Below are 12,347 nucleotides of genomic sequence, written 5' to 3' on the forward strand. Positions count from 1 at the left end.
TTTTTTTAGACCCGCCAACTGGACTCTGGCAATAAAGATGGAGCTGTTCCCTACCAGCTGGAGTATTGAAGTCCCATCCTCTATCTTGTCCGGTGATTGGGTTGGCCTGCTGTCAGCTCCTGGGACATTCTTTTTTCCTTTGTGGTTAGGAGCACCTGTAAGAGCTGCTGGCAATCATCCCAAGTGGGCTGATGGGTAACCAGAACAGATTCTATAAGCCCGGTCACGGCCTGAGGGTCCCGAGAAAAGGAAGGGTTATAAGTAAAGATTAGAGGCAGAAAAAGGCAGTATTGCAATTGGCTTGCTACTGAGTGAAGGGGAAATGTTTGGGAAGTCATTTTCATCCTTCTCCTGTCCCAGCGTAGACGCTGAGTACTGAAGTTTTCAGGGCTAGGGCCCGACCAGCAGGGCTCTTCAGGAACGAAGCACTTTCTCTGGGGGAGGAGGAGGGAGAAGTCTGTCATGCTTGGCTGGATATCAGGAAGAACCAGAGGTGCCTGGATTCTGGTTTTTTTTTTTTTTTTTTTTTTTCCTGTAACAGGAAAGAGAGAAGACAAAAGGCTCGGGGATGGGCAGCTATCACTTTTTTCGGCAGCGGGGCTACTTTTGGAATCAGGGAAACTGATGATGGTTAGGGGGCCGGTGCCAGGTTCTGAATTCCTGCAGGTGGATTTTAACAAAGACAAACCGCCATACAAAAACAAAAATACAAAGAGACAGACATAAACTCAAAACCAGAAGCTGGTGCTCTCATCACCATTCTGGTGTAGAACTGAAAATACATAAGAACAAAAAGACAGACATAGACTCAAAATCAGAAGCCGCGTGGCAACAGATCCAAAAATACAGATGGAGGATCACATCTCCCCTGGAGATTAGGGTGACCTGGTCGCCCCTCCCTCCCATAAATGCCCATGAAATGTCTTTCAGGGCTAGGGCAAGGGATCTCAGGACACGTCTGCCTCCTCCCTTAGCCCCATTTCAATACAGACCCTGCACAAGTACAATTCTCAAGTTACCGATTCACAATTACACAGAAACAGAAACACAATACATAAAATGAGCTCGATTTTTTATACCTCCAACTGGGTCCAGAGTGTGTCTGGGAGCGACTTGATTCCCGGTCAGGGAACCAAATGTTGGACTCTGGCGTCCAAACACCGAGAAGGAGTCGCCCCCAGAGACCATCTCATACACCACAGCCGATGCAAAAGCACGAAGATTTTATTAATTTTGTCATGACAGGGCTCTTTCTCAGGCTCACCCCTTAATGTGGCAAGATCTAGCCACCTAGAGAAGTGGAGGGGACCCTGCCAGTCACACACACCCCTGGTGGTAAACTGGGACCAAGTTTGACTTGACCAAGGCCACCAAGTTGGAAACTGCGGACAGAAATATAAGCTAAGTGGGAGCACTTACCTGCTTCCTCTTCTCGGGGCCCAGGGCACTGAACTGGAAGTAGCCTTGAACACACAACCGGGCGGTTCAGCAGGTGCTCTTTCCTCAGTCTTCCTTAGAGGCCTCCTTCTGCAGTAGTAGTTCCGAGAGGCCACGCTCAGCCCTTTCATGCTGGAGAATCTCCGTGCACAAGTAGAGGAGAGGAGCCAGCGCCAGCGGCTCCCTCGGGGAGGAGAAGCCCCTCCCGGGTGGCGCTAGACTGGCTTCTCTCCTCTGTTTGCCTTGGGAGGAAGCCAATCAGATGCACAGGATCGGGCTGTCCTGAACCCTGAGACAGCGGGCTAGTTGTTTCCTCCCTAGGGAGGGATGGCTAGGTCCCAGTAGGGCTTAGCAGTAGGATTGGGGGTGGGAGGTGTGGCGGTTTAGAAAAGGATGGTCAGCTTGGCCCCGAGGAGTGTGTAACCAGCTGGGCCTCTTGTCAGGTTTTCCCAAACGATATTCTGGGAACTCATCAGGCTTAGGGAGACCAGGAAAGGAGAAGTGTTAGCAGAGAAACTGGAGTGCCGGAGGGATGGCTCAGTGGTCCAGAGCACTGGCTGCTCTTCCAGAGGACCCGGGTTCGAGTGCCAAAACCCAGTTCCAGGGGGTCTGACGCCCTATTCTGACCTGTGCAGGCAGCAGACACGTATGTGGAGCACAGAAACATGCGAGTAAAACACCCACATACATGTAAGGTGACGAAGTGGGGGGAGGCTGGGTGTGCTGGCAGAGGCAGGCGGATCTCTGTGAGTTCAAGGCTAACCTGCTCTACACATCAAGTTCCAGGCCAGCCAAATGTACTGTCTCAAACACCAAACAACAAAAAGGTGAAAAGTTTAATTTGTAAATCAGCTTTGGTGGGCAGTATAGTCTTTCTCATCTCTACCCATCTGGGCTCTGTTCTAAAAGTTGACAACACTAAGACCTTGAAGCTACCAGGTGTGGTTGGCTAAGAAGCCATCTGAAGGGGCTAGAGAGGTGGCGCAGTGGCTGGGAGCCTGAACTGTTTATGCAGAGAGCCTGAGTTCAGTTCCCAGAACCCACATCGGGGAGCTCACACTGCTTGTCTCTTGTCCTGTAGGACCTGACACTTCCGGCCTCCTCAGCTGCTCACCTGTGCTTACCTGTACACAGATACATGCATGACTAAATAATAAATAATATCTTTTATTTTATTCAGAGACAGGGTCTCTATATGTAACCTTACCTGTTCTGGAACTTTCTATGTAAACCAGATTGGCTTCAAACTCCAGAGAACCACCTGCTTCTGCCTTGAGTGCTGGGATTAAAGGCGTGCACCACCACTCCCAGCTAAAATAATAAAATCTGAGAAAAAAGAAGGAGAAGCAATTTGAAAAAGACTTTTAAATAACTGTAGTGGGGGGCAGGTCCTCTGTGTTGGTAGAAGCCAGGAGTCTTGGTCTTAATCTGAATTCAACAGGAACCTGTCTGTACACAGGTGAGAACCACTCCAGGTATACACCTCAGCTCTGTACGACTGAACATGAACTGTAACTCTGTGGGAGTACACTTCACCAGGAGGGCAGACCAGGAAAGCTGGAGAGGAAGTAAATTTCTGCCCAAGAGATTCCCTCTTAGGAAATTATATATAATATTATTTCATATGTGTGGGTGTCTTCCTGTATGTGTGTTCATGCATCATATGTGTGCCTGGTGCTTATAGTGGCCAGAAGAGGGTGTCAGATCCCTTAGGCCTGGAGTTACAGTTGTGAGCCGTGTGTGTGCTGGGAATAGAACCCAGGTCCTCTGGAAGAGCAGCCAGTGCTCTCAACCTCTCTAGGCCTCTCTCTGACCCTGCTTTTATTTGTTTTCAAGGAAGATTTCACTCTATGATCCAGGCTGGTCTCAAACTCATGGCAATCTTTCTGCCTCAGCATTTCAAGTGCTGGCGTTAAAGATGTGAACCACCATACTTGGCCTCTTCAGAATTTTAAGTTTTTGTTGTTTTTATTGTGTATGAGGGACTGCAGGTTGAGTTTGGGCATGGAAGTCAGAGGACAGCTTTTGAGAGTCAGTTTTACCTTCCCACTGTGCATCCTGCTGATTGAATTCAGGCTGCTGGGTTTGTGTGGCAAGTGCCTTTACTTCCTGAGCATCTCACCAGTTCCCCTGAAAATTTAAACAAAGACTATGCTGTGCTGAGGAAGGAGAAGCTGCTTATTCACATGCCCTCAGTTTTAGGAGCTTCCCAAGGAGCTGGAGAGATGCTCAGTGGTTAAGAGCACTTGTTGCTCTTGCAGAGGACCAAGGTTCCATTCTCAGCACCCAAGTTGTGGTTCATACAGTGATGCCCTCTCCTGGCCTTTTAGGGCACTGTGGGCACTGTGGGCGCACAGACGGGCATTGCCACACATCCAAAGTGACACTCGTACCTTTACAGTAATAAGAAAAACACCAGGGGGGCTGGAGAGATGGCTCAGAGGTTAAGAGCATTGCCTGCTCTACCAAAGGTCCTAAGTTCAATTCCCAGCAACTACATGGTGGCTCACAACCATCTGTAATGGGGTCTGGTGCCCTCTTCTGGCCAGCAGGCATACACACAGACAGAATATTGTATACATAATAAATAAATATATATTTAAAAAAAAAAGAAAAACACCAGGGAGCTTCCACAGTTCCACCTTGCTAAGAGTCGCGCGTGCCTTCCCAGGAGCAGATGTGGTGGTCCCCCATCACGTATACTCTCCTGAAAATGCCGGATGTGGTCCCCATCACGTATACTCTCCTGGAAAATGCCGGATGTGGTCCCCATCACGTATACTCTCCTGACAATGCCGGATGTGGTCCCCATCACGTATACTCTCCTGAAAATGTCGATGTGGTCCCCATCACGTATACTCTCCTGACAATGCCGGATGTGGTCCCCATCATGTATACTCTCCTGAAAATGTCGGAGTTTGGAGTTCTGAGGGTGCCTCATTTCAGCCTTCCCCTATATCCTCCTTGGATGTTAGTCTCTGCTCAGAGCTAGCCACCCACCCTGGCCTTTTTCCGGTGCTTTGTGCCAGCCTGTCCTGCATCCCACATCCCGTATCCCCAGCTGGTGACATTTCCATGCCATTACCCAAGGGATGAATAAAAGAGCCCTGTTACCCAACAATAGGGGAAAGACAGAGACAATGGGAAATTGTGTTCTCCTTGGGGTGGGAACAGAAAAGGAAAGGACAGACAGAAAGGGTCAGGGCCCTGAAGCAGCTGGACGTTCTGAAAGTCTGATTCCCACTTTGACAGTCTCTCCCAAAAGGCCATATGTAGCCTGGCACGGAGGGCACAGGTGAGGGCTTTGGTGGAGGGAGGGGCAGTTTTGTTGTTCGGATGAGGCCCATCTGGAAATGCAGAGCTGGATTCACACTTAGGGCTCGTCCACTCCCCGCCTGGACCAACACTCGTGCACTTGCGGGGCCTGTCCCACCCCTGGTCCCAGAACAGGAGGAGTTGCAGGCCTGCTCTCTGTTCTCTTCTAGGTGATCGGCTCTGTCCTCCATCATCCTGACCTGACCAAGACAGCAAGAGCCACTGATCCTGTCACCACTGCTTAGTGTGAGCTGGGGAACAGGTCTAGCATCCAGCTTCTGTGAGCACAGGAAACAAGCCCTGGAAAAGCGTCAAAGGAGTCAGAGATCAGATGCCCAAGTCCTGAGGCCGTTGGGGTGCTTTGAACCCCTGCATCCTCAACAGCACCTCCATTGCACCCTCTTCAGCAGGATAGGAAGCTGATAAGCACCTAGCCCTTCCTCTGAGGAGAGGTCATCTTTTCAGGTAGGCACTGTGTTGGCTTCTTTCTACAAGGGGTGTGGAAATGGTATATGTGGGCTTCTCTTAACTACAGAACTCTAGACCAGTGGCCAAGAGCTCAAACCCCAGCAAAGCTCTGGGACTGCCCCTGTGGCTTTATTTTTGCCTCCTTGAACCTCCAGAGAATAAACACACAGTATATAGTAAGGTGCCTAGATCAGATTGCACTTCAAGTGTGCTGATGGTGGGTTAACTTACATCACACTTGGTCCATTATTTTAGAAACATTTTATTATTTTGTGTTCAGGTGTGGTGTGCTTGTGCCAGGGTGTGCAAATGGAATCAGAGGACAACTGTGGGAGCTAGTTCTCTCTTTTAAATACATGGCTTGCTAGGAATTGAACTCAGGTCGTCAGGCTTGGTGGTAATCGCCTATACACATGGAACCATCTCACCAGCTTCCAAAAGTAAAGGCCACTTTTACTTACCAGGTTGTCCTATATGAACTCCTGTCCCACACAGTCTTTTGTCTTAATTGAGAAAAGTCTCTCTTAAGTAGGCCTGGCTGTCCTAGAACTCTCTGTGTAGACCAGACTAGATTCAAACTCACAGAGATCCACCTGTCTCTGCCTCCTGAGTGCTGGGATTAAAGGTGTGCTACTATGGCACTTCATTTTTATTATTAGAAAGTTCTTGTTTTTTCCTTAATTATTAGTGTGTATGTATGTGGTAGGATGTGTGTGTGTGCTCATGAAAGTAGGTACTCCTAGAGTCCAGAAGAGGGCGCCAGATCGCCTGGAACTGGAGTTACAGGCAGTCGAGAATAGCCTGGCATGGGTGCTGGGAACCAAACTCAGGTATCTCCAGCTCCTATTGGAAAGTTTTTTTTCTTTTTTGACTGTGAGGGTGTTGAAATGGGGTTTCTCTGGGTAGCCCTGGCCATCTTACCACTTGCTCTGTAGACTGGGTTGGCCTCAAACTCAGAGATTCATCTGCCTCTACCTCCCTAGTGCAAGGTGTACACTACTACCACCTGATGGAAAGTTCCTTTTTAAGATTTATTTATTATATACAGTGTTCTGTCTGCATGCATGCCAGAAGAAGGTGCCAGATCTCATTACAGATGGTTGTGAGCCACCATGTGGTTGCTGGAAATTGAACTCAGGACCTCTGGAAGTGCTCCCAACCTCTGAGCCAACCTCTTAATGTAATGTTTCTCCAGCTACAAACTGGTCTTTGGAGCCCAGTGCTTTAGATACTCTTGGAGGCCTTCTTTACCCATCTCTCCTCTCAATTATTTAACGCTCCTTCATAACACACAGCGTGGCGCCACTCTGTACTCTCTAGAGCTCTTTCCCACCAGGCAGGTTTTAATTTTTACAAATCCTTGATTAATTCACTGCTGAGTGCACTGTGTTAGTTATGCTTATTGTTGCTGTGAACAATATGCAGCAGAAACAGCTTTAGGAAAGACTGATTTCGGCTCACAGGTTTTTCCTTTTATTCTGTCTGGTGCTCCTGCCCCTGGGGTGGTGCTGCCCACACTAAGGGTGGGCCTCACCCTCAATTTGCCCTCACAGTCATGCCCAGAGGCAATTCTAATCCATTCAGGTTGCCGTGAGGACTAGCCACCACAGGTAGCACGCTACAATTACCACTTTACTCAGGACACTGAGGTCTGGCATTGTTCCTCAGTTAAGGTTATGCAATAAGCATATGGAAGAGGGCTGGAGAGATGGCTCTTGTGGTTAAGAGTGCTGACTGCTCTTCCAGAGGACACAGGTTCAATTTCTACCACCCACATGGCAGTTAACAGCTGTCTGTAACTCCAAGATCTGACACCCTAGATAGACATACATGCAGGCAAAACACCAATGCAAATAAAATAAAAATAAATAAATTATTAGGAAAATAAATATATGAAAAAAAAAGCATATGGAAGAGCCCAATTTGTGACTGAATAAAAACAAGTCAAGGGGTCATCAATCCACCTTTTTTTGTAAAGTTCACTGTGGTAAGAATAGAAACAACAAAAGGAGGCAGGGACCCACAGCACAGGCAGACTGACTGCTGCACTTGGAACTGTTTTCATAATTCTACACGGCCTACCAGTGTGTGTCCCCTGCTCTGCAACCCAGTTAGTTTAGCCAGTGATAAGGGCATAAGGAAAAAGTTCCGTGTCTGGTCCAATAGACTTCATGCTCACAGCGAGACAGACTGGTGAATGAAGGGAGGTTTTCCAGAGATAAGGCCCAGTTTTGATGCCTCTTACGTCCATTGTGCCTGGACTCAGGTGCAGAGTCAGACTGGGGAATAGACATTAGCAGCGCCGGGCAGGCTGGAGCCTGAGTCCGGGAAACTGTGTGAAGAAGATAGCAGAAGCACGAGGAGAACCACTCTTCCAAGCAGGAGAAATCATACTGACTTTGGCTCTGGGGTAGAAAGCGACGCTGTCAAATGAATTCAGAGAGCCAAATGCCAAAGGCAGGCTTGGGAAGCAGATGGGATGAGGGAACCCGGGAGGAGATGCTAAGGCAAGGTTTCCTGGCTGAGGTAACCCGCCACCAGCCTCTTACCTCCCCTGGACAAACGCAGGAAGCTGATCCTCATCTCTGTCCCTCTCCCCATTTTTCCTTCAGTACTGAGGAGTGTCTGTCGTTTGTGCCCCGCAGACGGCGCTTGCTGACACCGCCATGCCAAGTCGGATCCCTCTCCAAGCACTCTGCTGCGTCCTTGTCCCCTGGGCATTCACCACCTTTCACCAAGCCCTGGGGAACCCGGGTAAGAGCCTAGCCCAGCCCAGCCCCCAACCAGGACACTGGGAAAGGGTTCAGGGGATGGAGGGCTAAAGAGAGCAGCTGTTCAAAGCACCTAGGGAGTGAGAATCCATGAGGAAAGGTGAGGGTGGTGCCAGTGAGCCCCCAGGAAAGCTTCTGGGGACTAGGTCTGAGTGGGCACTTGGGGCAGGGAGGATAAGAGGCCTGCCACTGTGGCCCCTCTGCTCAGCCCCCCATCCGGGTCCCCACTACCTTCTGCTCCCCATCCACGAGGTCATTCACTCTCGTCGTGGGGCCACGGCCACACTGCCCTGCGTCCTGGGCACCTCGCCTCCCAGCTACAAGGTACGCTGGAGCAAAGTGGAGCCCGGGGAGCTCCGAGAAACGATAATCCTCATCACCAATGGACTGCACGCCCGAGGCTACGGGCACCTGGGAGGCCGGGCCAGCATGCGGAGAGGGCATCGACTGGACGCCTCCCTGGTCATCAAGAACGTGCGCCTGGAGGACGAGGGCCGGTACCGCTGCGAGCTCATCAATGGCATCGAGGACGAGAGCGTGGCACTGACCCTGCGCCTGGAGGGTGAGCTTTTCTGTTCCAGCACTGTTGTTCCCTAGCTGTGCCGGCCACCTCAGCTATGCCAGCCTCCCCTGCCGGCGCTCCTCTGCGCACCCAACTGCCCTACCCGAGCTCTCCACCCACCAGGTGTGGTGTTTCCGTACCAACCCAGCCGGGGCCGCTACCAGTTCAATTACTTCGAGGCGAAGCAGGCGTGCGAGGAGCAGGACGGACGCCTGGCCACTTATAGTCAACTGTACCAGGGTGAGCACCGGAGCCCCGACTGACAGCCCCGGGCTGCACACCGGTCCCAAGCAAGCTTGCTCGAGTCTGGCTTGCGCCGGTGACTTCCCTTCTCCCCGCCCCCTCCTCCGCCAGCGTGGACCGAGGGGCTGGACTGGTGCAACGCCGGCTGGCTGCTGGAGGGCTCGGTGCGCTACCCTGTGCTCAACGCGCGCGCCCCGTGTGGCGGTCATGGGCGGCCAGGCATCCGCAGCTACGGGCCCCGCGATCGCAGCCGTGACCGCTACGACGCCTTCTGCTTCACTTCGGCGCTGGCAGGTGAGCCAGCTGCGTGCAAGCGGTGCCCGGTCTGGGGACTCTATCCTGGAGCAAGGGCGTGGTCGGGCCTGGGCCAGGAGGCAGGACTCGGTCCGGTCGAGTGAAAGCAGGACCTGTAAGCCAGGCGGGGGCTGGCCAGCGTCCGTCGTGCACGGGCGGGGCCTGGAGGGCGGGTGGGGGGCGGGTCTAGGGCCGGAGCCCAGCGTGGCGAGCCTAGCAGAGACGGAGAATTTGGGCGGGGAGAGTTGGAGTGTCCCAGACCGCGTTCCTCTGGGCTCCCGCAAGCACCGCTTTGCCAGGGTTCTCCTGCTGCCATTTCCCGAGCTTCGCTGTCCCGTCCCCCTCCAGACCCGCTGCTTGGGGCAATCGGTCACCCGCTCTCGTTCCCAGGCCAGGTGTTCTTCGTGCCCGGGCGACTGACGCTCTCTGAAGCCCACGCGGCGTGCCGGCGGCGGGGAGCTGTAGTAGCCAAGGTCGGGCACCTCTATGCTGCCTGGAAGTTCTCGGGGCTGGATCGGTGCGATGGAGGCTGGCTGGCGGATGGCAGCGTTCGCTTCCCCATCACCACGCCGCGGCCGCGCTGCGGGGGCCTCCCTGACCCCGGGGTGCGCAGCTTCGGTTTCCCCCGGCCCCAGCAGGCGGCCTACGGAACCTACTGCTATGCCGAGAAGTGAGAGCACTGCCCCTGCCACGTGCGACAGAAAGAGCCAGCGCGGCGCTCCAGGCTCCCGGGCGGAGGGGCGTCCCAGGCATTAACTTACCAATAAAATAACATGGCGTCTTCTGTGTTCGATAAGCTGTAGGGCTTGGAGTATGTGAGAGGATCTGGCCTCGACCCAAAGCACCTACAGCACGTCTACAATCTAGAGGAGAGGTTTAATTGCTTCTGTGACCCAGCAAAATTAAGGGTTTGTGACGAGATGCCATCAAGAGCTAGGAGAGTAAAGCTCGCAGGCCTTGCCATCCTCGCGGGAGAAGCCGGGCTTGTCGTTAGATTTAGCCAGCCACCCAAAGATTTCTCATTCAGATTTGCCAGAAGCACTCCAAACTCCCCAAGCTGCTGAGGCCTTACAGAACAGACATTCGGTGGGTCTAAGCACACTTTTAAGTGTACCTAGAAGTGTTTCCAAGGCCTGTCTTAATTGATTAGTAAATTAGTTAATTAATTTGAGACAAGGTCTCTCATTATAGCCCCGGTTGTCCTCTGTCACCATGTAGACTAGTCTAGCCTTGAATTCACACAGATGGGTCTGCCTCTGTTCCCCGAGTGCTAGGATCTACCCAGCTAAAGTGTACAATTAAAGATAGTAAAGTCCCGGGGCTGGAGAGTTGGCTCAGTGATTAAGAGCATTGCCTGCTCTTCCAAAGGTCCTGAGTTCAATTCCCAGCAACCACATAGTGGCTCATAACCATCTGTAAAGAGGTCTGGCACCCTCTTCTGGTCTTCAGGCATACAGACAGAATATTGTATACATAATAAGTAAATAAATATTTATTTAAAAAGCAATTCTATTTTTAAAAAAAAAGATAGTAAAGTCCCGGTGGATAGCTCAGCAGTTAAGAGAACTTGCTGCTCTCCTAGGACCAGAACCCACAACATCTGTAACTCCAGCTCCAGGGAAGCCAACATCCTCTTCTGACCTCCCCCAGCACTAGGCAAACACATGGTTCACATACATTATATAATAAATCCATTCGAGAAAGATACAGGCAACCATGCAGATTAAGACAAACGAATCCTTTCTTTCTGGCCTGTGATCCAGAGTGGGTTCAAGTCCCAGTGCATGTCCCTTGGGGCCGGAGGGGGGACGTCGATGAGAGGTGACAGGGAGAACGGCCTTGCAACATCTGTTTTTGGCAGAGCATAGTATTCCGTGCATAACTTAGCCATTCTTTTTTACTTATACCTTCTTCATTTATTATAAACACTAATTATTTTGGTTAAAATACATCGGGACTGTGGCCAGAGTCAGGGAAATCCCGTGTGTTAGACAAGACTATTGGAGGTGGGGGCTGACAAGTGTTTGGGCAGGGTAGTCTTACGTCCCACGTTCGTCTAGTCGTTGACTTTGATGGAGGAGTGGGTACTGGGACAGTTCCCAGAGGACAAGGACAAGCACATCCATGGGGCCAGGAGTGAGGTGGTTGATCATAGATTCCAGTGAAGCCAGCTATGAGACCAGGGATTATTGTTCTGTTTTTTTTATTATTTTTAAGGGCCAAGGCATGAATTATTAAAGAAATCAGATAAAAACTATCTAAACCTATTATTTCTAGATACAGCAGTGTTGTAATAGGAGCGGCGGGGCTGCTTCCCCAGCACCCCGGCCGCCTGGCTAGCTTATGCCCCGAAATAACAACACACAAACTGTATTCTTTTAAACACTGCCTGGCCCATTAGTTTCAGCCTCTTAACCCATTTCTAATAATCTATGTAGCACCTTGAGATGCGCTTACCAGGAAAATTCTAGCCTACATCCATTCTGCGTCTGCCTCAGAGAGCAGAGCTATCACGTCTGCCCGGGAGAGGAGAGCATGGCGTCTCTGAGCTCACTTCCTCTTCCTCCCAGCATTTTGTTCTGTTTACTCCACCCACCTATGTTCTAACCAATAAAATGGGACAAGGCAGTTTCTTTATTAGCCAATGACCTTTCTCCATCACAGCGGAGGTAATAAAATTTTGTCAGAGTCCAGGCCTGGGGATCTGTCAGGATTAGCCTTACAGGAAGTGCTATGGCTAATATTACTACGAGTTCAAAGAGAGAATGGGGCGTCATAGTCCCTGAAGGACCTTGAACAACCACTGTAATGCCTGATATCCCAGCGGGGCCTCCAATGGTCACACCTGAGTCTAAGCTAGCCGGGCAAGGGCCTGGAGATTGAAAGGACACACAAGAGACCTGGGTCATTCAAAAGGAGATCAGCAGAATGCCATTTACTCAAATTTAGGGAAAACCTTAAATACCTAGCTGCTGCACAAGGAATGTCCCTCAGGCAGGTGGGAAATTACCACACCCAAGGTGGAGTAAACAATGCCCTGTAGGGGGAGCAGAGGGAACACGGGAACAAACAAAGCTGGCTGACCGGAAACTGTCCTCAAGATGAAACCTGGGAGCAGGGCTACGCCCATGGGCCCTACACCGCTGCTATTAGGGTTAGGAGTAGGACTAGGGTTGGGGTTAGGGGTAGGATTGGGGTTAGGGGTAGGATTGGGGTTAGGACTAGGGTTGGGGTTAGGGGTAGGATTGGGGTTAGGG

General features: G+C 51.2%; 2 protein-coding genes across 14 annotated transcripts in view; one reads left to right on the forward strand and one right to left on the reverse strand.

The window, feature by feature from the left end:
• Gpatch4 (G-patch domain containing 4) overlaps positions 1-1,608 on the reverse strand; it is a 23,623-nt gene extending 22,015 nt beyond the window's left edge. Inside the window, exons 1-2 of one of the 2 annotated variants that reach the window (XM_026784124.1) lie at positions 1,420-1,608; positions 55-230 (exon numbers count right to left, since the gene is read on the reverse strand). The gene's annotated coding sequence lies outside the window, so the exon portion shown is untranslated. Of the gene's footprint in view, positions 1-54; positions 527-1,419 lie in introns of those variants that run through there. The other variant, XM_026784123.1, reaches the window with a different exon arrangement.
• Positions 1-9,883, forward strand: part of Hapln2 (hyaluronan and proteoglycan link protein 2) — a 33,702-nt gene extending 23,819 nt beyond the window's left edge. The window contains exons 1-8 of one of the 12 annotated variants that reach the window (XM_026784128.1): positions 4,615-4,732; positions 4,923-5,032; positions 5,160-5,217; positions 7,833-7,974; positions 8,200-8,553; positions 8,677-8,793; positions 8,908-9,090; positions 9,481-9,883. In XM_026784128.1, coding sequence (XP_026639929.1) covers positions 7,887-7,974; positions 8,200-8,553; positions 8,677-8,793; positions 8,908-9,090; positions 9,481-9,764 — 1,026 coding nt within the window. In that variant the 5' untranslated portion in view covers positions 4,615-4,732; positions 4,923-5,032; positions 5,160-5,217; positions 7,833-7,886 and the 3' untranslated portion in view covers positions 9,765-9,883. Of the gene's footprint in view, positions 1-4,614; positions 4,733-4,922; positions 5,218-7,832; positions 8,554-8,676; positions 8,794-8,907; positions 9,091-9,480 lie in introns of those variants that run through there. The other 11 variants (XM_026784132.1, XM_026784129.1, XM_026784134.1 and 8 more) reach the window with 11 other exon arrangements.
• Positions 9,884-12,347: the final 2,464 nt, after the last annotated feature.

Source organism: Microtus ochrogaster, chromosome 21 (assembly GCF_000317375.1).
Source record: "Microtus ochrogaster isolate Prairie Vole_2 chromosome 21, MicOch1.0, whole genome shotgun sequence".
Lineage (NCBI taxonomy): Eukaryota > Metazoa > Chordata > Mammalia > Rodentia > Cricetidae > Microtus > Microtus ochrogaster.